The sequence below is a fragment of the Lampetra fluviatilis genome, chromosome 29, assembly GCF_964198595.1.
Source record: "Lampetra fluviatilis chromosome 29, kcLamFluv1.1, whole genome shotgun sequence".
NCBI lineage: Eukaryota > Metazoa > Chordata > Hyperoartia > Petromyzontiformes > Petromyzontidae > Lampetra > Lampetra fluviatilis.
The window spans coordinates 990,597-1,017,195 of record NC_136303.1 but is presented as its reverse complement, the minus strand read 5'-3'; the positions used below and the strand labels follow the sequence as shown (position 1 = coordinate 1,017,195).

The window sequence follows — 26,599 nt, the reverse complement described above, 5'->3', positions numbered from 1 at the left end:
TTGTCAAAGTGGATGTCTGTATAATATTTTATACGTGTGCCATGTGGTGTGTAAACATCGCCACTGGTGATACAAAGGCGGCCGGGCGTGGTGCTGGCCACCCCACCCCCATGTGTGCCGTACCGGCCTTCATAGGTGCTCGCTATCGGCACGTGCCCCCAACAGTCTGTTAAGGCTACACGGAGAGGTCTGTGTACGAAACTCGCGTATTGCTCGGACTTAATCATCAAATCCCATCCGACACCCCAGGCACATGACTCCAGCAGAGTTCAAATCTGCCGGCGTTCCTCGTGCTCACGGCCACCGAACGCAACGGTTCCGTTTAAATCGCGTCACCACTCTGGCGCTGCGTGAATTGGCGCTCTTCAACCGAATCTTTCGTCTCCGTGCTCGCCGTCCCAACTCGCGTGGACATTCTCGCTGTTGCGGTACGGCTCTCCCCTCCCCTCCGTGCCTGGTTCCGATTGTATCGTCACTTGTTTCGTTCGCGGTGCCACCGGCTGTAAATTTTCCCCTCCCGCGCGCTGGAAGTTGATTTTATTTTCACTCCCCGAGGTTCCGGCACACCGTGCGAAACGTTGGACATTGTGCAACCAAACGCACGTGGGTTATGACCCGTGGCTTTCCTGTCTCGTTAGTATCGGTTTTTTTCAAACGGCATATAGATAGCAATGTATTTTAATAATTAGTACACCGATTCTCAGACACGATTACAGACGTAGCAGGAGCGTAAGAAACTGATTTGATATTGACTCGATACGCACATTCGGGCCTAGTGTCGTCTTAGATCCTAGAATCTAAGAAATAAGTGACAGATTTATTTTTCAGTGCATTAGTCATATCGCGGTCTTAGTGGAATGTTTGGCCATAGCTTTTGTAACTTTATAGCTCATTAAACTCGTTGAATAATAATCCGTATCCTCGTTTGTATATTCTAATCGTATTTGTGCCGCGAGTTGATTTTTTTTACTTTGTTGTAATCAATCACTCCTATCTGGCTGTCGAAAGTTGCCCTACGCAAATGTTTAGTGATAAGGATCTGAATTGTTTTGTTCAGAAAGTGGCTTTTACAAAGATGGGCTGGGGAGATTGTAGTGTGTCATGTGTGCAGTAGGGGTGGCAGTGTCGCGGTTAGCGCACTGCATGCAGGCGGGTGGGGGTCTTTACCTATTAAAGAACTGCATTTGTAAATGTTGTCCAGAGTAATTGACGGTGCCATGGCTATGGCGTCTTCGTTTCCATCGCGATGTTGAGTACGGAATTATTTATTGTAACCGTGTGCATGCGTTCTCAGCTATAAGACGAATTATCTATCCAGTGATGCACAAGCACAATTACCACGAGCTCACATTCGTCAATAACACTGCGGGCCTCAGAAGAGGAAAAACTATAATTAGGTGACGTTTCAGGCCACGGACCTTGTGTGATAGGCCAGAGGTGGAGTGGCAGCGGTTATTGAAAATGTGCAGTTTTGTTTTGTTATAAGCATTTGGGAGTTTGAAGTTATTGCGATTAAATGATGCACGTTGCATAAACTGTAGTCTAAAGAACCTTTTGAATAATCTTTATTCGGATTTGAAGACGGCACAAAATACAATAAAATGGTCATTCATTTAACAATAAAATATCCCAATAATCGACATTGGGGAAAAGTAACACTGCATGGAGTGACATCGCGACGAGCCTAACGATTACCGCACCTCGACTCGTGCCAACCCAGCCGCTGAAGCAGTCCACCTCGACCCTGCCAGCGGACCGCGTGAGCGCCACGTGGGCGATTGCTTGCGTGGCGATTGTCAATGGGCGCGGAGGGGATTCCGGTGTTAGCCTCGTCACGATGCCTGGGGGCTTCTCTTTCTGCTTTAGACATTTAACCTTGATTATCAACCGATGGAAAAAGAAAAAGTATCACTTTGAAATGGGTGTCGATTAAAACATTGTTTGTGCCACCACGTGGGGACAATAACTTGGCACTCCTTGCACGGCCGTGGCACAGCAATCTTGAGAGTATAGAAAAGACACATTACAGGCTTAATTCGTTCCCATAGCATAGAAGAATTACGCCTTTTTTTACCCAAGCAACGTTCTTTATAATATTTAAACAATGGATATTAATACAGAAAGCTACTAACTACATTATAAGCACACTATTAAAATAAACATGGTTAATCCATGCATTAACTAACATACAACAGCCCGTTATTCATAAGGGAATGGTCGGTAAGCGAACACATTGGGCTCCACTCTTTGGTTCTTTCGGTAAAGACGCGGAGGTAGAATAAGTATAACCCGTAAAAACAAAGTTTTTCACTATAAATCCTTTATATGCGTCGCATCGGGGCAGCTAGAGTCCTCTCGTCCTCTGGCTTGAGATGGCTGCCACCTATGGGTCAGATGATTGTCTGGCAGCATTAAACCATTGGTAATTAAATATTTAATTTGTTTTCCCTAAACAGTGTAAAATTTTTGAATTTTTTCACGAAAATTAATTGTGACGAGTCTGTGTGGAAAATGTCAGCTTGATTGGATCACGGGAAGTGGGTTAAAAAACGAGCGAAAGATTTGCACGGTCCTAAGCAAGCAAGTGAACTTAATATAAAGGATTTAAAAATATATTCGCCTGTGGAGGATGCGGGGATCGATCCCGCGACCTTTGGCATGGGAAGCGAGGGCGCTACCAACTGCGCTACTCCGCCACGGCCTGTGGAGGGGTTACGCTCTGGGCTCCTTACACTGTGACGTTCAGCCAAAGCCATGAATGAGTTGTATTTGAATAAATGTAACATAATTTTTTTCTGCCTAAAAAGTGTGAAATTTTTGAAAAAAAATTTTCACGAACATTAATTGTCTCGCACAACGAGTCTGTGTGGAAAATGTCAGCTCGATTGGATCACGGGAAGTGGGTTAAAAAACGACCGAAAGATTTGCACGGTCGTAAGCAAGCAAGCAAGCAAGCGAACTTAATATAAAGGATTTAACAAGTATAACCCGTAAAAACAAAGTTTTTCACTATAAATCCTTTATATTCGTGGCGACTAGAGTATTCTCGTCCTCTGGCTTGAGATGGCTGCCACCTATGGGTCAGATGATTGTCTGCCAATATTAAGCAATTGGTAATTAAATATTTAATTTGTTTTCCCTATAAAGTGTAAACATTTTGGAATTTTTTTTCACGAACATTAATTGTCTCGCACAACGAGTCTGTGTGGAAAATGTGAGCTCGATTGGATCACGGGAAGTGGGTTATAAAACGACCGAAAGATTTGCACGGTCGTAAGCAAGCAAGCACGTAAGCAAGCAAGCGAACTTAATATAAAGGATTTAAAAATAGATCACGACGTTTCGATCGCCACACAAGCAATCGTCTGTCTTCCCACCTGAATCGTCTTCCCACTTGAAGACGGTTCCTTGTGTGGCGATAGAAACGTCGTGATCTATTTTTCTACCTCCGTGACTTTACCGAAAGAACCAAAGAGTGTGGATTCCTGCAATCACTAACGCTTCAAATCAACATTGGGCTCTGGAGGCCTGTCATTAAGCGATTAGTCGCTTACAGGGGTGGTCGTAAATAGGGGTTCTACTGTAGATGTTGTTTTAAAAGGCATACAAAATTAACACTCATGAACAAAGTACAATCGTGTAGTTCACTGCAGAGGTGACTAAGGGCAGTGGGGGGGGGGTGAGGTAGTCCACAACTGGGTTCCAAATTAAGTCTGAGTCCACCTGGGGGTGGGCCCTGGTACGGCTCCAACTCAACCAGCAACTTGTGTTCAAGGCTTCAAGCGTGGGGAACGGAACAGGATGCTGGGATCCTGGTGCCTGTACCAGTCAGGGTCCAAGATCTTTAACCATCGCAGCCAGGGTGGAGACGTTTGAATATTACAAGAATTTGATTTATATTTTTAAAAAGTTCTGCAAAAGTGTGGCTTAGGATGAAATCAACTAATTAAAAAACCTAAAGATTAATAGGAGCAAAAGTCACACACTCGAGGAAGTGGGGCTTGCGAAAGGTTTCATTACCATTGGTCAAGTCGTACGAGTGTGAAAAGGAGAAATTACTCTGCGTAAGTTCGAGTTCAGCTTCAAATTGGAAACCCAGGCACTTGTTCACGAATTCATTCCTTCCCTCCTCCGACGTGGTGCTCCCCGTTCACTCATATCCCCGGAGCGTATTTGCCATGGAAGCCGTAAGGGATGGCGACTCGAACCTCTGCCCGGGCCACTTCAGCGAAGGTGGCAGCGTCGAGGATCAGGAGGAAGGCAGGCAAGTCCTGAACACGGGACAGACCAACTTTCATCATCACCATCATCAATCACCACACTCAGCATTTTCTGATCATTCCCATGTAATTTCTCATTCTTTGCGATGAGATTCCTAGAGCTATCGTTTTGTCATTTGCCATTCTCGTCGATACTGTGCGATGTCATGTACGAGTCTATGGCTTTTGTCAATCCACTGCTGGATGACAGCCCCCTCCCGTGCGAGTCCCGGCTATTTGCCTGCGCCGCATCGCGCTGAGAGTCGGTGCCGCCCCCTACTGCCCACGATGAGGCGTCATTTACTCATCATCCACTTGCACTTTCCACCTCCTCCACACCTTTACTCAGAGAACTCCTCTCCAGGCAAACTTTATTATTTTACTAGACAGGGCCCACTGGTGTAGTAGGAATCCCGCATCGATGTTACATCAACACGATGGGTTTTTTTTAGCACAGAATGACGTTTATCACGATATCAGCATCCCACAACCTCGTCTCTCTCAATGTCACCGTCTTGGCGTTTCGTCCACTCCGTTGCCCGAATTCGACACGCAAATTAAGTCGATTCTTTGGCAGTTTCATCTCCTGCGGTTCACTTGCCACGCAGCTTGCCATGAGGTCTTCTCATCCTAAACTATTTATAGTTTACCAGGCAAGGCCCACTGAGCTATGTAGCTCTTTTTCAGAAGCGACCTGGCCACAAATGATAGCTCAACGAAGTGGCTTATCACGTGGACATTTATAGCAGCCAAATACTCTAAACGCACGTTTCTAAAATTTGGAGGGAAAAACCGGAGGACCTGGAGAAGAATCCACGCAGCCCTGGGGTGAACATGCACTCTCCAAATATACAAGCGTCAGGGTCAGGATCGAACTCACGACCTCCTGGATACCCACGAGGTCATGAACACGCAACCACCCAGAGGGCAGATGACACCACCGACCCCTTCGGGATCGCCTTCGAGAAGAATCTCCTCCGTGGTAGAAGCGGTGCGTTCACAGCCACGTGCAGGTGGACTGCTCTCCCCGTAGCAACACCATATTCCGCCGACAGTAAAACAAGGTTGTTGTTTTGCCTAAATGACCACAAGGTTTGTCGTGCGTTTTACTTTACGAAGCGTCTTAGAATCCGGAGAATGCGATACTGCATCGCGCCGCGTTGTCCCACCGTCGTGGCGCGATCCGGTAGGGGGGGGGGGGTGGAAGGGGGGGGGCGTTCGGGGGGGGGGGGGGGGTCACGCACCGGGAGGGGCGAGACGACCACGGAGAGGAGCAGCCCCGAGTCCTCGTGCTCGGCGTCCGGGGACTCCACGAAGACCGGCTCGGACGGGAAGTATCCCGGCAGCCTCCACTCCTGCGGCGGCAGCAGCAGCGTTAGCGTCAACATCGGGCACAAGGGCAGCGACTCTCAACTTCTGTTCGAGACTCACACTTTACTATAACATGTGAGTAGTGTTGCTCATATTCTGTGTTGCTCAGTCTACAGGCGCTGGAGCCGGGGGGATGACTGCCTGGCTCTGCGCGTCTGGAACCTGTTTAAGTACATTTCTTGATCGTTAGGATGATATCTCTCGCTTGCGTATTCTCCAATACAAGCGTTCCTCTTCCCATCTCTCAGCACGCTGCACTACGAACCCGGCAACCCGAGTTCGATTCTCAACCATGGCTGACATCAGTGGCTGGGTCGACTCCATAATAATGTGTTTTTCACTTTAACACCAAAAAACACAAACACACAATTGAGACATCACCCGGAGTGCAGGTTGGTATTATGTGGGGGGGGGGGTCACACACACTCAGCCCAACAGCCTCGGCGTGCATCGCGGTCAGCTGATCGTGGCCTCGCCTGCTGTGGGTTCCGAGGCTCCTCGTGTCTGGGCTCCATCACCGAGGAACTCTGCCCCAGCGCGTCACAGCGGCTACTTTCATAGCAAGCCTCGAGGCCTTTTCCTACAATTGATCCTTCCGGTTGCATTTTGGCATCTTGGGATTATTTTACCGACCCCATTCATTTCCCCTTCACCGCATTTTCATCATTGTGTTTTCAAGGTGCTCTCACACCACTTGTCTCTGTTGAAATGTTTCCTTTGAACCTCACGTCGAGAGAGGCCTTCAAACACTCGGCAGAATGAAAAGGGCTCTCGGCGAATAACCGATCGGTGGTGCGCGTCATCGTTCAGGCCGCCTCCCCAGTGCCTCACTTCTCCGCTGCCCCCCCCCACCCCCCCACCAAGCCCAACCCCAGCCCCCTACACCCAAACCCTGCCGCGTCCATCTCGGGATTTTGCTTGGAATCATTTTTCCTCCCCTCCTCCTTCTTGTTCTGTGGTCGGTGCAATGTACTGGGCCCACGTTGAGTTGTGGGGGGGAGGGGAATAAGTAGATACATAAATGAATAATAGAAATCTCCGGCCGAGGTTTGGCCTCGCTGCGGCTGCTCACCGCCGCGATCGCCCTGGCCACGACGTCCACCTTGAGCAGCAACTCGCCCACCAGGTGGCGGAAGCCGCAGCCGTAGGCGAAGCGGTAGCGGCGGCCGTTGTGCCGCGCGTAGTTCACGGCGGGGAGCTCGAAGCCGCCCGTGCGGGACAGCTCCTCGTCACTCAGCAGCGCCTCAGGCTCCACCCACACCTGGGGGGGGGGGGGGGGCACGCGCACACCACACGCACGCACATGTAACGTACGCACACCACACGCAACACACGCACACTGCACGCACAACAGACGCAACACATGTAACGTACGCACACCACAGGCAACACACGCACACCGCACGCACAACAGACGCCACACATGTAACGTACGCACACCACACGCAACACACGCACACCGCACGCACAACAGACGCCACACATGTAACGTACGCACACCACACGCAACACACGCACACCGCACGCACAACAGATGCCACACATGTAACGTACGCACGCACACTGCACGCACGCACGCCACACACACGCACTCCACACGCAACGCGCGCCAGCCTTCGTTTCGTGCTGCTCGCTAACAGCGCTTGCCCCAACAGCCCGTTGTTTTATATGTACGTTGAACTTCTTTGTACGTAGAACTCATTTCGCACCGTACGTAGCCAACTGTGCTAATGGAAGTTGAGAGGGAAGGACAACAAACTAAACACAACATGCAGTTCTAACGAAACGAGTAAACTTGAATCTAGATTATGTAAATGTACATAGCTCCAGTGGCTTCCAAATATCTCAAGCAAGAACATTCCAGACGGCCACAAAAGCTCCTCCGAAAGAGCTATGCACTTTTAAATCTAGATTGAAAACTCATTTCTTTAGAACTGTTCTTGTGTTTAGTTTATTGTCCTTCCCCCGCACCTATTAAACGTGTTTGGCAACGTACGGTGCAAAAGAAGTTCAACATACACCACACAGCCCCTCGTTTCCTTTCAGCACGAGGAAAAACCTCACAGCGATCGTGTTCCACTACACACATCCACAATTGCGAACACAATGCACGAGTGTGTCACACACACACACACACACGTGTCACACACACACACACACACACGTGTCACACACACACACACACACGCGTCACACACACACACACGCGTCACACACACACACACACACGTGTCACACACACACACACACACGTGTCACACACACACACACACACGTGTCACACACACACACACACACACGTGTCACACACACACACACACACGTGTCACACACACACACACACGTGTCACACACACACACACACGTGTCACACACACACACGTGTCTCACACACACACACACGTGTCTCACACACACACACACGTGTCTCACACACACATGTGTCACACACACACACGCGTCACACACACACGCATCACACACACACACACGCGTCACACACACACACACGCGTCACACACACACACGCGTCACACACACACACGCGTCACACACACACACACGCGTCACACACACACACACACGCGTCACACACACACACACGTCACACACACACACACGCGTCACACACACACACACGTGTCGCGCACGCACCTTGCTCTTGGTCTTCTTCGGGGTCCCTGCGGGTGTCGACGCCGCCTCTGGCAGGGGCAGCAGCAGGCGCTGGAGACCGTAGCGTGGCCCGTTCTGGTAGATCTACACAGCCAGCAAACAGGCAAAGATCCCCCGTGTAACCTTGCCAGACCGTAGGGGCAAGTGCTGTGAAAGCAAGCACCACACCCGGCCGCCGCCGTCTCCCCAGTGGCGATGTTTAGACACCGCCAAGCCAGGTACCACTCATTTGAGTCAATTCATGGCAGAGCCCTGGACTGGTTCGGATGTCATTGGTGGTGGCCGTGAGCGGGAATCAAACCGGGGTCACCGGGTTTCCAGCACAGAGTGCTAACGACTGTGCGACTGCTCCCCACAAAGACAAAGATCCCCCGTGTAGCCTTACCAGACTGTTGGGACAAGCGCTGTTTAAGCAAGCAGCACCCAAGAAGGCCGGAACGACACCGGATAAAATAATCTTTATCACCGGTATTGGCCTTGAGCGGGTATCGAACTCTGGTCGCCGGGTTCGTAGCGCAGCGCGCTACCCGCCACACCGCCGCTCTCCCCCCCCCCACCGCACGCACACCGCCACACGAGTCGTCGCTCACAATTTACAGAGGGGAGCAGGGAGGAGGAGGAAGCGGGGGGGGGAGAACCTTCCGCAGGGCGGCGCCCGTCTGCCGCATGTTCACGAGGTGGTAGGCGGAGTAGGCGCCGCTGCCCTCCTGCACGCACAAGTCCACCACGAGGCGCCGGGCCACGCGGTGCCGCCCTTCCCCCGGCTCCTCCGTCTCCTCCTCCTCCTCCTCGTACGCATTCACGTGGTGCAGGCACACCAAGGGACGGGTCCGAAACTCCACGGGCACGGGCTGGGCGGGTGGGCACATGCACAAAGACAAAGATCCCCCGTATAACCTTAACAGACCGTAGGGGCAAGTGCTATTAGAGAGCGCCTATGAAGGACGGCACGGCACACGAGGGGGTGGGTAGCCAACACCACGCCCTGCCGCCTTTGTCTCCCTAGTGGCGATGTTTACACATTACACTACGTACTCATTTGAGGCCGAGTCGACCTAGGGGAGGCCCAAGACCGGTTCAGATAATCGTCACTGGTGTTGACCGTGAACGGCAATCGAACCCGGGTTGCCAGATTCGCAGTGCGCTACCAGCTACACAACCGCCATTCGCCACGAAGTGGCGGTGACGTCACCACGACGCTTGTGCCAGGCCATGTGCACCTTGAGGCCACGTGAAGTGTCGAACGCCCGCTGGCAGGAGGTCACGGAGCAGACCCAGGTGCCACGGGTCGACTGACTGAGACGACTGGCTGATGCACCACCTGTGCCCCCCCCCTACTGTGTCAACTTTATCACTAAACCACGTCGAAAAAAATATATCCAACAGCTACATTACCGCACATGGACACACACACGTGCTAAGACAAAGACCCCCCCGCCCACCCCCCGTATAGCCTCTAGCAGACTCTTGGGGCACGTGCTGTTAGCGGGTGCCGACAGCGCGCACTTCACTGACTAAGGGTAGTATACGAAGGACCGAGAGGGTGACGATGGATGAGGGGGGGGGGGTGCATGGGGGGGGAGGGTGCATGGGGGGGGGTGGAGCTAATTAATTGCAGACACCGAGGACAGGCACCTGCAAACACTGTGGTTCTTCACGTGGGTAAGTAGGTGGGTCCGATGGAGGTGGGTCCGAGGAGGTGGAGGGGGCGTACCTCTCCCGTGTGCTTGTTGACCACGTGGATGCGCGTGCCGCGCCGTGGCTCGTACACCATTGCCTGCTCCACCGTGGCCTTGTGGCGGAACGGCAAGCTCATCAGCCTCACCATGTCCATGCACAGGGGCATCTCCAGGAACACAATGTAGTTCTCCGTCATGCCTGGCCACGCGCAAAAGGCAAAAGACGCCCCGTGTAGCCTCCACGGTCTTTCAGAGAGCGCCTACGAAGGCCGACGTTTCGCCCCGCTCCTCTCGTCATCACCAACCGGCCCCGACCGGCGCGTCGAAGCAACGCTCGTTACCGACAACCCTCGCCATCGGCACGGCGCAGGGATCGAGGCCATCGGCACGGCGCAGGGACCGAGGCCCTCGTCCAGCAGTGGATTGACAACAGCAGAATGGCTTTGCGGATTGTGTCTCGAAGTACCAACAACAGAATGGCTTTGCGGATTGTGTCTCGAGGTACCGACCCCCAAGTGGGTCTCACCGAAGCTGTGGTAGTACGAGGGCTTGAGCCGTGACGAGGCCGGGATGGACGCCACGATAGTGGCCCCTTCCATCAACGCTGGCCGCCCGTCCGCCTGCCGGCCGCTCTTGCTGGCCGGGATGCGGATGATGTTGTAGCTGGGGCCTGCAAAGAGGACGAGTGGAGGGAAGCAAGAGCCACAGTCAGTCGGAGGGTCTTACGACACGCAGCACCTTGTGGATTCACGCGGCATCTCAACGGGGAACCTCTCCCCCTCTCTCTCCCATGGTGTTGTACAAAATTCAGTGGCCCATTGAACCAAAGAACGACGCAGGGAGCCAAGCACTTAAATATTTGTTAATAACGTGCAAGTGATGATGATTGCTATGCCAATTTGAAACGGATCATCAGGAAAATATATTTTTTATGTAATTCTTATCAGGCCGCATGGTGTAAACTGCAGTCTCCAACTCTCATCAACAACTCCACCTCTCTCCGGCCTCTTTCACGTGATGTGAAGCAGAGCCATTGCCTAAAAAGGTCAACTATTGTATACTTTTAAGGCCACTGTCATTAACGAATTTTGTGGCATTGAATCTGCGAGTAGCTGGCAAGAGAGGAAGTGGAGTTGCTGGCCGTGCGAAGCCTTTCGGGGTGGAGGGGGGGGGTAGGAGGGGGGGTGCAACACTCACCACCTTTGCCGAAGCTGTTGCCCAAGTTGTAGGATGTCCCATCAGGGTCCGAGTGAGGGTGCGCCGTCGCCATGCTCACAGCCACCAGGTCGCTCCAGTTCACCTGGCGGGGTCAAGGTGGGGTCACCGCTAGCCACAAAGGTAACAGTGCAGCCCTGCAGTGTCTTGATCACGCCGATGCTGGCGAAAGGGCCTCGCGGTTAGAGGGCGGCGCTCCACCGAACCCGCGAGGGATCTTTTGGCCTTCCCTTCCGCACCGACCAGAAGTCTTGGAAGAGATGGGAGTACACACACTTGACCCCACCATGCACGACGTGGCGATCGACTGACTTTGGCACTTAGATTTATATTTCTGGGTGGACAGAGGCAGTTGGGTGGACAGAAGGAGGGGGTGGGGGGGGGGGCCACGTCGACCCGATAAAGTTGCCGAGCCGGTGACGTCGACCCGGCAAACGTCAAAGGCCACGGCGTGTTCTTCGTCATCGCCGCCATTACCTTCTCCTTTGTCTGCAGGGTCACGGGGTCGATCCTGCGCAAAGCCGGGGTCTCAGACATGGCGTAGAAGTCCTGCTGGTACTCCACGATGGACACCAGGTTGTTGTCGGACATCTCTGCACGGTTTGACCAAAGGCAGAAAACAATTTGGGAAATTAAAAAAAACGACGCACACTTGTGGATAACGCGACGCTTTCCCACGCGTGCTTGTTTTTGGCATGACAATCATCGGCGGCATCAGTTTCCCGCACCTTTTTTAACCGCGTCCCGTGTTTTTTTCGTTATCATCGTATTTGTGCTTTGCAGCGCTTCCCGTACGAATAAAGATCGCTTAAAAAGTTATTCAAATGCAGCTCACTTGACACGAGCCTCGTTTATCAAATCACTAAAACTTCACAAGCTCCGAGAACGCGGCGTGTAACACACACGCGCAGTCAGTTAGAACTCATCAAATAATGCGACGTGCTACGAAAATTATTGTCATACGATTGCCATGCGATCAAATGATCGATTTTTCTTATTCAACAAATATTGTCCAAAAATATTTTAGGAGCAATGATATACGTGCTTTGGTATTTTATAAACGCAGACGGTATGGCTCTTGTGGATCGTACAATACCGCAGCGCTGCCAGATCGCAGCAACCCAGCACAGCAACAACGAATACCGTTCGCCGCTAAGTAGCAGCGACATCGCCACGAAGCGCGTGCCAGGCCAGGTGCACCTCGCGGCCAAACGGAAGCGTCAACCAAAGGCTCGCCGTGCAAGAGGAAGGTACATTCTAGAAATGTTTGAAAATGTCAAATCGGCGATGCGAATCGCCATATTTTTAACAATCCTCATGCCGCACGTCGCGTGCAGCACCGCCCACGCTCGCCACGCACCTGGGACCCTGAAGCAGGCGAAGAAGCGGTCGAAGAGCGTCTTGCAGGGGTCAGGAAAGGCCACGGTGCCGAACTCGGACACGACGATGCGCTGCCGGGCCTCGTTGAGGAGGTACGAGTCGCTGCGCAGGAAGCGGCTCGAGTAGGAGACGCGGCCGTCGTGCACGCGGAAACGGTGCATCAGCGCCATCCCGTCGAACCAGTGGTTGTAGCTGCGACGGGGAGACGCCGTCCCTCACACGTTAGTCTCCTGGTATTTTACGGTCAAACCACCACACATGACCAAGGGACAACGTATCATCACCCCGCCCACCCCGTTCACCCCACTCACCCCGCTCACCAGTCTGGCCCCACCTCGAAGCGACCAGGCCCGTTGCGGAGGAGGGAGCCGCTAAGCCAAGCAGGGATGCGCCCGGTCACCGTAGCCTCCACGGGGCCCTCCACCTCCTCCACAGAGCGCAGCAGCGGATACAGAGGCAGCAGATCCGCGTCCTCGGCCTAACAACAACAACCTTTCAAGAGCTGCCAATGCACGTGAAGCACGAGATGGTGGTCCTTGATGATGAAGAAAAGACGTCACGAAGCAGCTCTTAAAGAGCCGCTGGTTGCTGGACCCCCGGCCGAGAGGGACACGGCGAGAGGGACACGGCGAGAGGGACACGACGAGACACGCGGCGTAGTCTTCTGCCTCACGGTGGACGTCGAAGATCCCCGTGAGGTACTTCGAAACAAGAGTGGGGGGGGGGGGGGGGGGCGTGTGCCGAGTTCGCGGTTGGCTACGTAGGGTGCGAACGAAGTTCAACGTGCGTACACGCGGTCCGAATTTAACAATTCCATTCAACCACTCCACCCGGTAGGTGCCCCATTGGGAATTGCCACGAGGTCGCCGCTCCTGGCGGACTGACATCCGCATCGTCGAGGTCTACCAATGACAGTTTGTGACGTAGTGTCGTGCGCGTGTGTACGCGTCACAGTCGCACTCTTTCTTTCCTGCCTGTTGATTGACCAAATAGAAAATGTACAATCGGGTATGTTTACACAAAAATAAGTGGTTTTATATTTAAAACATTTTAAAGTTTAATTACGATAAAATCTATTTTAAACTATCTTAAAGTCCAATTACAGTTTAAGAAAAATATTTTCTCCGCTAAAACCCACGGAGAAACCAATATCAACCACAGGGGTGATTGTATTCCATTGTTTAACAATTTTACAAATAAAACTTAACTCTTCCGTTGATTGCAAGTGTAATTTGTTAATCATTGTAGAATAACAGTTGCAGTGATTTTATAATGCTGCGTCTTTTTATGTTTCACAGTCTAAGTTCATGCGAAACTGTTGGTATAGTCCCCCCCCCCCCCCCCCCTTTGGCCAACAGCTACGGTGAGCAATGTGGATCAAAGCGATTTGTGATATTTATACAGATTGCAGAATCATAATATTCATACTGCAGTTGGAATCCGATGAGCTATAAAGCTCTTTTTCACAAATGTCCAGTAGGGGCACGGGGTTAAGAACGTTACAACAACATGAAGTACAACAACACGACAGTAGTGCAAGCACAAGCAAGGTAAACAATCACCCAAACACATCTGCAGGATCGATACAAGTTCGGCCTTGGTGAGATTTGACATTCGGGCAGGCGCGGTTCGTGACCGCCACTGGGGGGCGTTGGGGCACCGCCCCACCAAACAGCTGGAGCTGAGAAATGATTTTAAAAAAATAAACTTCTCTATAAATTGTTTCGTTGTGTTTAACATTTTCATTTAAAATATGATTTCAGCATGAATTGCCTAATGAAGGTAACATTTTAAGTTGTTCGTATTATAAACTACAGTCCGATTTGTGCCATATGTAACCAACCGTGCTAATCGGAGGTGCTGGAGGTGGGGGTTTAGACAATAAACCAAAACACAGAAAGAAGTTCTAAGGAAATTACTTTTCAATCTAGGTTTGAAGTGCGCGCACACACACACTCATAACAAAGCCAATAAAAAAGAAATCGTCTTTGCATGACGGGGATAGCTGCCGCCGGGGGTGCCCCTTGCAGCAAAGCACCTCCGGTTGCAACTTCAGGAGAGGCGCAGTACAAGGAATGAGGGCAGGAGGAATGAGGGCAGGAGGAATGAGGGCAGGAGGAATGAGGGCAGGAGGAATGAGGGCAGGAGGAATGAGGGCAGGAGGAATGAGGGCAGGAGGAATGAGGGCAGGAGGAATGAGGGCAGGAGGAATGAGGGCAGGAGGAATGAGGGCAGGAGGAATGAGGGCGTGAGGAATGAAAGCGGGAGGAATGAGGGCGTGAGGAATGAGGGCGGGAGGAATGAGGGCATGAGGAATGCGGGCGGGAGGAATGAGGGCGTGAGGAATGCGGGCGGGAGGAATGAGGCCGGGAGGAGTGAGGGCGGGAGGAATGAGGGCGGGAGGAATGAGGGCGGGAGGAATGAGGGCGGGAGGAATGAGGGCGGGAGGAATGAGGGCGGGAGGAATGAGGCCGGGAGGAATGAGGCCGGGAGGAATGAGGCCGGGAGGAATGAGGCCGGGAGGAATGAGGCCGGGAGGAATGAGGCCGGGAGGAATGCGGGCGGGAGGAATGCGGGCGGGAGGAATGCGGGCGGGAGGAGGAATGAGGGCAGGTTCACCACGTCCTACCTTTTGGAGGTGTCGTGTTTGCGGCTCCCCGCCATCCCGTTGCTCGCTGATCATCGTCGGCTCCATTGTGTCCCTGGAGAGGGTCGGGTCAAGGTTTACACACAGACAGTGGTGGGGCAAGGTGCGTGTGTGTATGGGTACGTGGGGTGTGTGTCTGCGCGTGTCTGTGTGTGTGTGGAACGGCAGTGCAGCGGAGAGCATTGTGCTGCATGCCAAACCCGATAGCCACAGTTCGATTCCCGCTCACGGCCAACACAAGTGAAGATTATCCGAACCGGTCCTGGGCCTCCCCTAGGTCAACTCGGCTTCAGTGCGTAAATGCTGCATCGCCACCTCAGGAGACAAAGGCGGCCGGGCATGGTGCTGGCCACCCACCCCCTCGTGTGCCGTGCCGGCCTTCATAAGTGCTACTCGCTCGCCGCACTTTCCCCCGACAGCGTGTTTAGGTCTACGAAGGGGGATATTTGACTTTGTTTTGTCTGCAATTATGGGAGCGGTGGCACGCTCACGGGCCAACGTCGGTGGCAAATATTTGTAGCCCGGTCAGAATGCGTAAATACTGCGCCACTGTCCTGTTCAGTCGCTCGCTCTCGTCGAGAGAAAGGAAGAGCGGGCGAGCGAGCGAGCGAGGATGCATCCTCTCGGTAGGGGAGGGGGGAGCGAGGATGCATCCTCTCGGCAGGGGAGGGGAGGGGGGGAGCGAGGATGCATCCTCTCGGCAGGGGAGGGGAGGGGGGAGCGAGGATGCATTCTCTCGGCAGGGGAGGGGAGGGGGGGAGCGAGGATGCATCCTCTCGGCAGGGGAGGGGGGGAGCGAGGATGCATCCTCTCGGCAGGGGAGGGGAGGGGGGAGCGAGGATGCATCCTCTCGGTAGGGGAGGGGGGAGCGAGGATGCATCCTCTCGGTAGGGGAGGGGAGGGGGGAGCGAGGATGCATCCTCTCGGTAGGGGAGGGGAGGGGGGGAGCGAGGATGCATCCTCTCGGTAGGGGAGGGGAGGGGGGAGCGAGGATGCATCCTCTCGGTAGGGGAGGGGAGGGGGGGAGCGAGGATGCATCCTCTCGGCAGGGGAGGGGAGGGGGGAGCGAGGATGCATCCTCTCGGTAGGGGAGGGGGGAGCGAGGATGCATCCTCTCGGTAGGGGAGGGGAGGGGGGGAGCGAGGATGCATCCTCTCGGCAGGGGAGGGGAGGGGGGAGCGAGGATGCATCCTCTCGGCAGGGGAGGGGGGAGCGAGGATGCATCCTCTCGGCAGGGGAGGGGAGGGGGGAGCGAGGATGCATCCTCTCGGCAGGGGAGGGGAGGGGGGGAGCGAGGATGCATCCTCTCGGCAGGGGAGGGGAGGGGGGGGCGATGTTGCAACTCCGCGAGATCCCAACCGAGAAATTTGTCCGCAACCTTCAGCATCGAGGCGTTTCGCCAACAGCAGTTGCGTTGCCATTTCCTCAAAGCGACCAACGCTCTACCTTGTCCTCATCTGACCGCCTCTCATCTCGCCACGGCTCTGTTATTGGTCTACATTCCTAAATAATCTTAGCTCCGGCTACATCTATTAGTCCCTCCAGATCTTGCATCCATCATCACGATGGGATCGTACGATTCGAAAAGGCCGACGGGCTGAGCGTGGCAAATTTAGTTTTTTAATCATTGTCGTGACACAGCCGCACCTGGCGGTGTGCGGCCACAGACACTGTGGGTGCCCGGGGAAAGAGAAAGAAGTAGTGAAGCAAAAGCTTCGGCCCACAATCTGTTAAAGGGGCACCAGATTCTAAACCAATTTTGATTCTGCCCCTACCCCGCCCTACCCCGCCCTAACCCCCCACCCCCCCCCCCCCCCCCCAATTGGGCCGGCACCACCACAGACCACCACCACCACCAGCAGCAGCATCATCATCATCATCAAAAGGCCCTCTGCCCACAGTGGGCAGCCTTGCCAAGATCAGTGACAGAACTCCACGAATGGGGCCAACTCCAAGCAGCAGTGCGGTTTCTCTGCGGGGTGGAATGTCTCCCGTGCATCCCCAAGTCGAACCACTACCCCCCCACCCACCCCACTTGTGCGTCTTTGTTGCTTCGTGGGCTCCACTGCAGTTTCCAGCAAAGCAGCGATGATGACGATGATGGTCACTGGACGAGTCTCCTGTGGTCGCGGTGCATGGCACGTGCAGTCCAGCCCTACTAGCCCCAGTGGCGTAGCGAGGATATTTTGCGCCCGGGGACGAACTATAAAATTGGCGCCCCCCCCCCCCCCGTTTAATCACATTTCCTATTACATCAAATAAGGAATAACAATTTCAAATTGTAATGAAACATTGTATTTAAAGAAGCAAATTTATAGAAATGATATTACATGGCTCACTCAGTCACTGTCGTAGACTGGTTGATAAAGTCTACAATAGATACATTTTTCTTGATTTCACTGTCGCAAACTGGTCAATAACGTAATCAACATCTGTTTTTTCCAATGTTTCTCTTTCAACGCTAAGAAGAGCAAGATCGCTGAGACGATCTTGTCCCATTGAAGCACGCTAATACGACAAAATAAGTTTCAATTTACTGAACGACCGCTCACAGCTTGCAATTGAAACAGCTATTGATAATACAAATTTGCAGTGAAATTCGCAAATTCGGAAATATGTCGTCTCCATAAAACACAATAAAACCAAGAAAATCCAAAGGAGTTTCTGGTAAAACTTCATTCCGGTTACTGAGCAGCAGTTTGCAATCTAGTGGTCTAGCTAACACAGTAACACTCTCACTTAGTGTCCGCCAGCGAGCATGGCTCGGCTCTTAGGTCAGTTCAAATATAAGGTACGAGCGACGTACACGTGTAAGTGAGCCTTGTAGTAAATGCTGCTAAATGAAGGCCACGCTTTGTTGACGTGCGTGGGTTGCTCCGGCTGCTGCAGCCGCCTGGAGCGTGGTGGTCTCACTAATAAGAACTCAAAACAGGCCGTCGTAGTTTCCGCCACCAAGAAACAGGCCAGTGACTAAGGCTGAAAGACTGCCGCCTGTCTATTGTTTGGGACGTTCTTCCATCTAAGTTTTTAATAGGCGCGCGTACCAAAATGTAATTACATGACACGTAGGCTGTGTGTGGCGGGATATATAAACTTTTAGGTTGAGGTGTAGATTTGTGCAGTCATTTCAGGCTGCCGCGCCCGCCGCAATAAGTTATAATGTGACGTTGTAAGCCTCATTTGGGCGCCCCTTTACCTTGGCGCCCGGGGACACGTGTACCCCCCTGCCCCCCCCCTAGCTACGCCTCTGCCTAGCCCACCCACCCAACCCCAAGCGATATTACATAACACATCTAGATAGGAGAGATGTAGCACGCTATATATGTTGTTGTTTTTTTTTTATTTAAAACTTTAGTGACTGCAGGGATTCATATTTTTGGTTCTTTTGGTAAAGTCACGTAGAAGGGAAACAATCAAATAATAAAAATATAAAACAATAAAATTCTCACGACGTTTCGACTGCAACACAAGCAATCATCATCAGGTGTGAAAAAACACGGCAAGAAAATTAGAAAAAAGTGGCGGTTTGTTCTTAACGTCAGCACCACGGAGAGCGATTAGGAAGTTGTTCAGATGCACGAGTCCATCTATCTTCTTGGTTCTTTCGGTAAAGTCACGTAGAAGGGAAATAATAAAATAATAAAAGTAGAACATAATAAAATTTAATTCTCAGCGATGATTTTATTTTATTGCTTTATTTTTATTATTTTTCTCGCTGAGAATTTTATTTTATTATGTTTTGTTTTTATTATTTTAAAAAAATTCTCATTAAGAATTTTATTTTATTATGTTTTATTTGTATTATTTTATTATTTCCCTTCTACGTGACTTTACCGAAAGAACCAATAAGATGGATCCCTGCAGTCACGAAAGCTTTAAATCGAGTCCATCTATGTTGAACTTCCTTAGCACCGTACGTAGACAAAAAATGAGGTGCAGCAGTGCGGGATGAGAGTCGTGATGCGGACAAGTTGGAAACGACAGATTCATTGGATTGACGTCGATTCAAAAAATGATCCCAGGTTTGTTAAAATGTGAATAATTTGAGATATTAGAATGGCTTTTTTTTTTTTTCAAAAAACCCGAGGCCCGTTGAGCTCCTTGGGACGCGAAGCTTTAATTTGTTCTGTGTACGGACAGATACGAAGGTTGTTTATTTGCCGTCTGATGCTATGCCGTGATTTCTATTCTCCACAACCACGTGAATGATTACGTTGTGTTAATCCTACATACAATAGTCAGTAGTAGCGACTATTTACTGATTCTATACATCCCTACATACCCTACATACAGAGTCGGTAGTCTCTACTACACCACTCGACATACAGAGTCAGTAGTATCTACTACACCACTCAACATAGAGTCAAGTAGTATCTACTAGACCACCCTACATACAGAGTCAGTAGTATCTACTACACCACTCAACATAGAGTCAAGTAGTATCTACTAGACCACCCTACATACAGAGTCAGTAGTATCTACTACACCACTGGACATATAACAGAGTAGTCAGTAGTATTTGCACACATGGGGGGGGGGGGGCGGCATCAGTGGGGGTGAGGGGCACCTGACGCCCTCTGCGAGGCATCAACAGTCTGCATTAACCGCACACACGTGGCAAACAAGCTAACAACAAACATGCTTCTGAAAATAGTCGATCATTGATTAAATTATCCGGCGTCCAACATTAACCGTCTAAACCGGCAAAACCCGCGCTCCAAAGGCTGTAACCAGTCCGGAGATCTTCAAACACGCGTGTTGTGTTGACACGCGTGTTTGAAAATCAAGTCGACTCGACTCACAGTAATTTATAACAGTATTTTGTGTCCGTCTCTATGTTTATTTATGCCAATTTCATGTAGGAAACCCATTAAACACACACACAAAACATACACGCACCATTTAAACGGATATCATACAAGAATGCGATGGTGATTATGATGATGAGTGATTATTCGGCGGTTGTGAAAATCCGGGCCCCCTCCCCCGTCAAGCCACTGGATAATTAATGATCGACTGTTCATGCATTTTATTTTGAACGGAGTGGCCTCACCAGACACAGCAGGCCTTCCGCGTGGCCTTATTGTAATGTTTTAACATCTTATCACCCGCTTAATTGCAATAAAGGGTAAAACCCATTCTCACTTGTCATCGTTTCCCTTCCCCCACCCCCACCATACTGGCAACAACAAAAACCTGTCCCCATAGACACACACACACTACCTGTCCCCATAGACAACAACCGACATTCGCCACTTAGTGGCGGTGACGTCACCACGACGCTTGTGCCAGGCTATGTGCACGTTGAGGCCACGTGGAAGTGTCAAACGCCCGCTGGCAGGAGGCCACGGGGCAGACCCAGCAGGTGCCATGGGTCGACTGACTGAGATGACAGAGATGACTGGCTGATGCACCACCTGTGCCCCCCCCTACTGTGCCAACTTGCTGTGCTTTAGCCACCCGGCGCTCCGCTCGTTGTTGTGAGCGTCGCTCCTCTGCCCTCCGTTGTTGTCGGAGGGCGACTGCCTCCAACTGCCCAGCAGCGTCCTTAACGAGCCTCCTCCACAGAGGCCGATCGTGACACCGCTGGTACCAGTCATCGGCAAGTCCACTCAGCTCCACATCCTCCTATACCACATCACTCCATCTCTTCTCCAGCCCGTGCCGCGCCCGTTTAGCCCCCTCGATCTGGCCGAACAAAAGCTGTTTAGGCATGCGATGGCTGGGCATAGACACACACACACACACCGATTAATGTGAAACTTCGCTTCCTAGGAGGTCCGTCGAAGTGCCAACAAAAGTGCTCGCCGCACGCGTTCTGTCTGTACAGAGGGGGGGGGGGGGCTGGGGTCGCGTGGGTCTCGCCAGGTGCTCCGTGATGGGCTGCACGCGAGCAACAACAATTGTCCGATTGTCACAACTCAGGTGGTGGTCCAAGGCACCGACGCAAGGTCGACACGATGGGGTATCTGTTTTGTTTTACAGAATGAACATTAATCGCGATATCAGGGTCCCCCACAAACTCGTCCTATGATAGAGTCTGTTCGAAGTCGCCGTCGTGGTGTTTCGTCCGCTCCGCTGCCTGCATTCGGCACGCGACTCAAGTCGATTCGTTGCCCAGTTTGATCTCCTGCGGTTGTGACTCCACACGCAGCCTGCCGTGAGGTCTCATCCCAAACTATTTACATTTCGATCTTAAATTTGGAGCTTTTGTGACTGCAGGAATTACTCTTTTGTTCTTTCAGTAAAGTCACGTATAAAGATAAAAATAATAAATTAAATTATAGCATACGACGTTTCGATTGCAACACAAGCAATCATCATCAGGTATAAATGAAATGGCAACAAAAATCTAACCAGAAAACTATAGACAGACATATAAGCAGACAGATATCACCAAGATACATAGAGAGAGAGTAACACAGGCACAGAGAGGGAGATCGTCTCTGTGGCGAGGCCTTAAATAGACAGAGGGGGGCGGGGGCGGAGAGAGGGAGGGGTTAGAGAAAAAAATAACATGTCAATGAGTGCGGCGACGCGTGGTCAATTACGCAAGCTTGAACATTAGGAAAGAGGGAGAAAGAACACACTAAATTTTGATCTTTAGACGTGACTTTACCGAAAGAACCAAAGAGTAATTCCTGCAGTCACGAAAGCTCCAAATTTAAGATCGAACCACTTCTACGGGGAAGTTTCAAGTTTATCTTTTTCTCTCTCTGGGTTTTTTGTTTTCTCTCTCTGCCTGTGTATTCAGTGTATTTTTTCTGTCTCCACTCGTTTTTGTCGTTCTTATGTTCTGCTCTGTCTGTGTGTCTCCGTTCCTCTTGTTTCATGTTTTGTCTCTCTTTGGAATTTTCACACTTAAATTCTAACTTAGCAATCTTTTAAATACGTAATCGACCAGGCTATGCGTTAATTGTGTGTTGACCGACTCTCTGTGTTGTATTACATAACATTTCGATATTTTGCTAGGTTATTTAATTTAGTGTGTTCTTTCTCCCTCTTTCCTAATGTTCAAGCTTGCGTAATTGACCACGCGTCGCCGCACTCATTGACGTGTTATTTTTTTCTCTAACCCCTCCCTCTCTCCGCCCCCGCCCCCCTGTCTATTTAAGGCCTCGCCACAGAGACGATCTCCCTCTCTGTGCCTGTGTTACTCTCTCTATGTATATTGGTGATATCTGTCTGCTTATATGTCTGTCTATAGTTTTCTGGTTAGATTTTTGTTGCCATTTCATTTATACCTGATGATGATTGCTTGTGTTGCAATCGAAACGTCGTATGCTATTATTTGATTTATTATTTTTTTCTTTATACGTGACTTTACCGAAAGAACAAAAGAGTATTTACATTTCACCAGATGAAGCCCACCGAGCAAAACAGCGCCTCCTTCAGAAGCAACCTGGCCACCAATGATAATAGCTCAACGTGGCAGCTTGTCATCACGTGGACAGCAGCCAAAACCTCGACACGCGTGTTTATTATTGTGGAGGTGGAAACCCGGAGGACCCGGAGAAAAATCCACGCGACCACAGGGAGAGAGAGAGAGACACCGCAAACTCCAAATATACAGCAGCAGGCGTCAGGGTCGGGATCGAACCCACGACCTCCTGCAGACCAGGCGAGGGAGTTAACATCTCACAGCCACCGCGGGGTCCCCATCCGTCCTCACCTCCGGCTCGCCGAGTTCGATTCCCGCTCACGACCCACCAACAGTGACGATTATAGAACATCGGTCCTGAGCCCACCCTAGGTCGACTCGGCCTCAAATGAGCACGCGGTGTGCAAACATCGCCACTAGGGAGACAAAGGCGGCCGGGCGTGGTGATGGCCACCCAGCCCCTCGTGTGCTGTGCCGACCTTCATAGGTGCTGCTCGCTAACAGCACTTGCCCCAGCAGGCATGAAGTGGGATGTGTGTCGTTGTAGGAGTCCGTCTGGACTCCGTACTCACACGCGCTGTGCTCCGCGAACGATCTTCAAATGCTACGCCGGTGGAATCGTGAAAAATACTCCTCGTGCCAGATGGTTGGCGGTGATGATGGTGGTGGTGGTGCCGCTATGCTGATGAAGCTGGTAATGGCGATGAATATGATGATGCTGCTGCTGCGGTTGACTGTTGTCGTTACCGATGCCGATCGTTCTGCTGACATCGCTGCCGATGTTGGCGATTCTGACGCCGCTCATGATGTCTAGGACGGCGGTGTTGTTAGCGATGCCGATGTTGTGAATAGCGATGCCGATGTTGTGAATGACGATGCCGATGTTGTGAATGATAATGCCGATGTTGTGAATGACGATGCCGATGTTGTGAGTGACGATGCCGATGTTGTGAATGATGATGCCGATGTTGTGAATGACGATGCCGATGTTGTGAATGACGATGCCGATGTTGTGAGTGACGATGCCGATGTTGTGAATGATGATGCCGATGTTGTGAATGACGATGCCGATGTTGTGAATGACGATGCCGATGTTGTGAATGACGATGCCGATGTTGTGAGTGACGATGCCGATGTTGTGAATGATGATGCCGATGTTGTGAATGACGATGCCGATGTTGTGAATGACGATGCCGATGTTGTGAGTGACGATGCCGATGTTGTTAGCGATGCCGATGTTGTGAATGAGGATGCCGATGTTGTGAATGACGATGCCGATGTTGTGAGTGACGATGCCGATGTTGTTAGCGATGCCGATGTTGTGAATGAGGATGCCGATGTTGTGAATGACGATGCCGATGTTGTGAGTGACGATGCCGATGTTGTGAATGATGATGCCGATGTTGTGAATGATGATGCCGATGTTGTGAATGATGATGCCGATGTTGTGAATGATGATGCCGATGTTGTGAGTGACGATGCCGATGTTGTTAGCGATGCCGATGTTGTGAATGACGATGCCGATGTTGTGAATGACGATGCCGATGTTGTGAATGACGATGCCGATGTTGTGAAGTACGATGCCGATGTTGTGAGTGACGATGCCGATGTTGTTAGCGATGCCGATGTTGTGAATGATGATGCCGATGTTGTGAATGATGATGCCGATGTTGTGAGTGACGATGCCGATGTTGTGAATTATGATGCCGATGTTGTGAGTGACGATGCCGATGTTGTGAATGACGATGCCGATGTTGTGAATGAGGATGCCGTTCTTGTGAATGATGATGCCGTTGTTGTGAATGATGGCGATGAATGCGGGCGGGGAAAGACAGCGGAGCCGAGGCTACGGAGTGACCGAGATTGGATTATTGTGGTCGTCACCGCTTACACAAAGAGTTACTTGCATCGTCTCCTCCGACCTTTGAGATTACAGAAGCTTAATTCCCGGCACGGCTGGAAGTCTGTGATTAAAATAAAGAGGCTTCATAGCTCATCGGATTTCTCCGGTATAGATACATATTCTGATTCTGCTCAACGATGTACCAACCAACATGTGTATCCCCATCTACAAACGCTTTATTTGGAAACGGACATGAAATTCGTGCCGATACCAAAACACAGTATCGACAAAACAACACAATAACCATCATGTGCGTACCTGCAAAGATGCTTAAACAACAGCAACCACAACAACCAACCTCTCGTGTCGCTTCGCTCCTCCGGTCTCTCCAACTCGATCCACGCGGTGACCCCACGCCCCCCACTCTCCCCGCTTTATAGATTCTCTGCCCTCCAACCCCGCCTCTCTCCACGACGCGTCGCACGCACAGCTGCGTGTGCACGTACGCAGAAAGTAATCAGCGGACAACAACAACAATAACAACAACAACAACAACACTCATTCTGACTTACACAAACACAAGAGGTGATGGAATAAACTGCGTCCATTTGGTCCCCCCGCACCCTTAGTTATTCTTTCACAATATTAGTTTGACTGTTGACATTCCATATCTTATCAATAGCTTTTTATCTCTGCGTGAAATTACTTTTAAGATTAAGAAGTTTTAGATTAAGACGCTTAAGATTAAGACGTTTAAGGTTAGGACGTTTAAGATTAAGATGTTTAAGATTAATATGTTTGTTTTTTAAACGACTCCCCGTGAAGGCGCCAGCCAAAAAGCCACAGGGGGGGATGCCAACGGGCACCGCCTCTTGTTCAATCAAATTAGTTGTGGTCGGTGACGCCGCTGGCAGTGGGGAACAACCACCAACAACCACCACCACCACCAACCACCACCACCAACAACCACCACCACCAACAACCACCACCAACCACCACCACCAACAACCACCACCACCAACAACCACCACCAACAACCACCACCACCAACAACCACCACCACCAACAACCACCACCACCAACAACCACCACCAACAACAACCACCACCAACAACCACCACCAACAACCACCACCAACCACCACCACCAACCACCACCAACAACCACCACCAACAACCACCACCACCAACAACCACCACCAACAACAACCACCACCACCAACCACCACCACCACCAACAACCACCACCAACAACCACCACTAACAACAACCACCAACAACCACCACCACCAACCACCACCACCACCACCAACAACCACCACCACCAACAACCACCACCAACAACAACCACCAACAACCACCACCACTTCCATCTTCATTTCAAGGGGGGGTACAATCTGGATGTGCCCCTCCAGCCCCTCAATCCGCTCCTACCAAGGACCCCCCCCCCCCACCTTGATACAAGGCAAGAGACGTTCTCTGCGAGCAAGCGGAGCCCCCCTAAGACGGATGGACACTGCGAGAGGGCAGAGCTCATTGGCAGTGGTGGTGGTGAGGAGCGGTGGGGTAGCGGTTAGCGCACTGCACGACGAACCCGGTGGCCCGAGATTGATTCCCGCTAACGGCCAACACCGGTGACGATCATCTGAACCGGTACTGGCCCTCCCCTAGGTCGACTCAGCCTCAAATGAGTACCTGGTGCGGTGTGTAAACATCGCTACCGGCGAGACAAAGGCGGCCGGGTGTAGTTTCGTGATAACTGCGTGCTGTGTCTAGTTTGTTCTCATTCCCCCGTACCTCCGATGAGCGAAGTTCAACACACGTGCAAGACACACGAAGCGCACGACGCCACCCGGATCAAAAGACGTCCGGATCAAAAGACGTCGCCTGTTTCTCCACCTCAAATTGAAAGCAACAGTTGGGAAGGCGACTCGTCACGGACACGACATCGCTGTACGCGTCATCGTGAAGAAGTTGCTCATCAATCTCGTTGCTCAGAACGATCCTCCAGAAGAAATAAGACTTCGATCAGCCTCTCCCGAGTTCAAAACAGCGCACGAGTTCACAGTTTTTTGTTGCTGGGTACTAAGTGGTATTTGTATTTCTTATGCCTAAAAACTATAGAAAATTGATATGATCCCCCACAAACTCT

At 51.3% G+C, this 26,599-nt stretch overlaps 1 protein-coding gene across 3 annotated transcripts; it reads right to left on the bottom strand.

The window, feature by feature from the left end:
- Nucleotides 1-1,548: 1,548 nt before the first annotated feature.
- Nucleotides 1,549-24,855, bottom strand: LOC144942923 (carotenoid-cleaving dioxygenase, mitochondrial-like). 3 transcript variants are annotated; one of them, XM_078869952.1, is made up of 13 exons: nucleotides 24,807-24,855; nucleotides 15,207-15,279; nucleotides 12,898-13,055; nucleotides 12,558-12,769; nucleotides 11,675-11,790; nucleotides 11,180-11,282; nucleotides 10,509-10,652; nucleotides 10,018-10,181; nucleotides 8,942-9,154; nucleotides 8,286-8,387; nucleotides 6,703-6,891; nucleotides 5,504-5,614; nucleotides 1,549-4,271 (listed from the first exon to the last, which is right to left on the bottom strand). In XM_078869952.1, the coding sequence occupies exons 2-13, from the start codon at nucleotides 15,270-15,272 to the stop codon at nucleotides 4,155-4,157; spliced, it is 1,695 nt and encodes a 564-aa protein (XP_078726078.1). In that variant the 5' UTR covers nucleotides 15,273-15,279; nucleotides 24,807-24,855; the 3' UTR covers nucleotides 1,549-4,154. The 3 variants fall into 3 exon arrangements, with proteins under 3 accessions (XP_078726078.1, XP_078726079.1, XP_078726077.1); XM_078869953.1 differs by having other exon boundaries at nucleotides 24,767-24,808; XM_078869951.1 differs by lacking the exon at nucleotides 24,807-24,855 and adding an exon at nucleotides 16,584-16,660.
- Nucleotides 24,856-26,599: the final 1,744 nt, after the last annotated feature.

Coding starts and splice junctions, on each gene's coding strand:
- LOC144942923 (XM_078869951.1), bottom strand. CDS start 16,645: ATGGCAACGCAACTGCTGTTGGCGAAACGCCTCGATGCTGAAGGTTGC. Junction 11,283..11,674: donor CCCTGCAGACAAAGGAGAAG/GTAATGGCGGCG, acceptor TGACCCCGCCAG/GTGAACTGGAGCGACCTGGT. Junction 9,155..10,017: donor TCAACAAGCACACGGGAGAG/GTACGCCCCCTC, acceptor CCACCCGCCCAG/CCCGTGCCCGTGGAGTTTCG.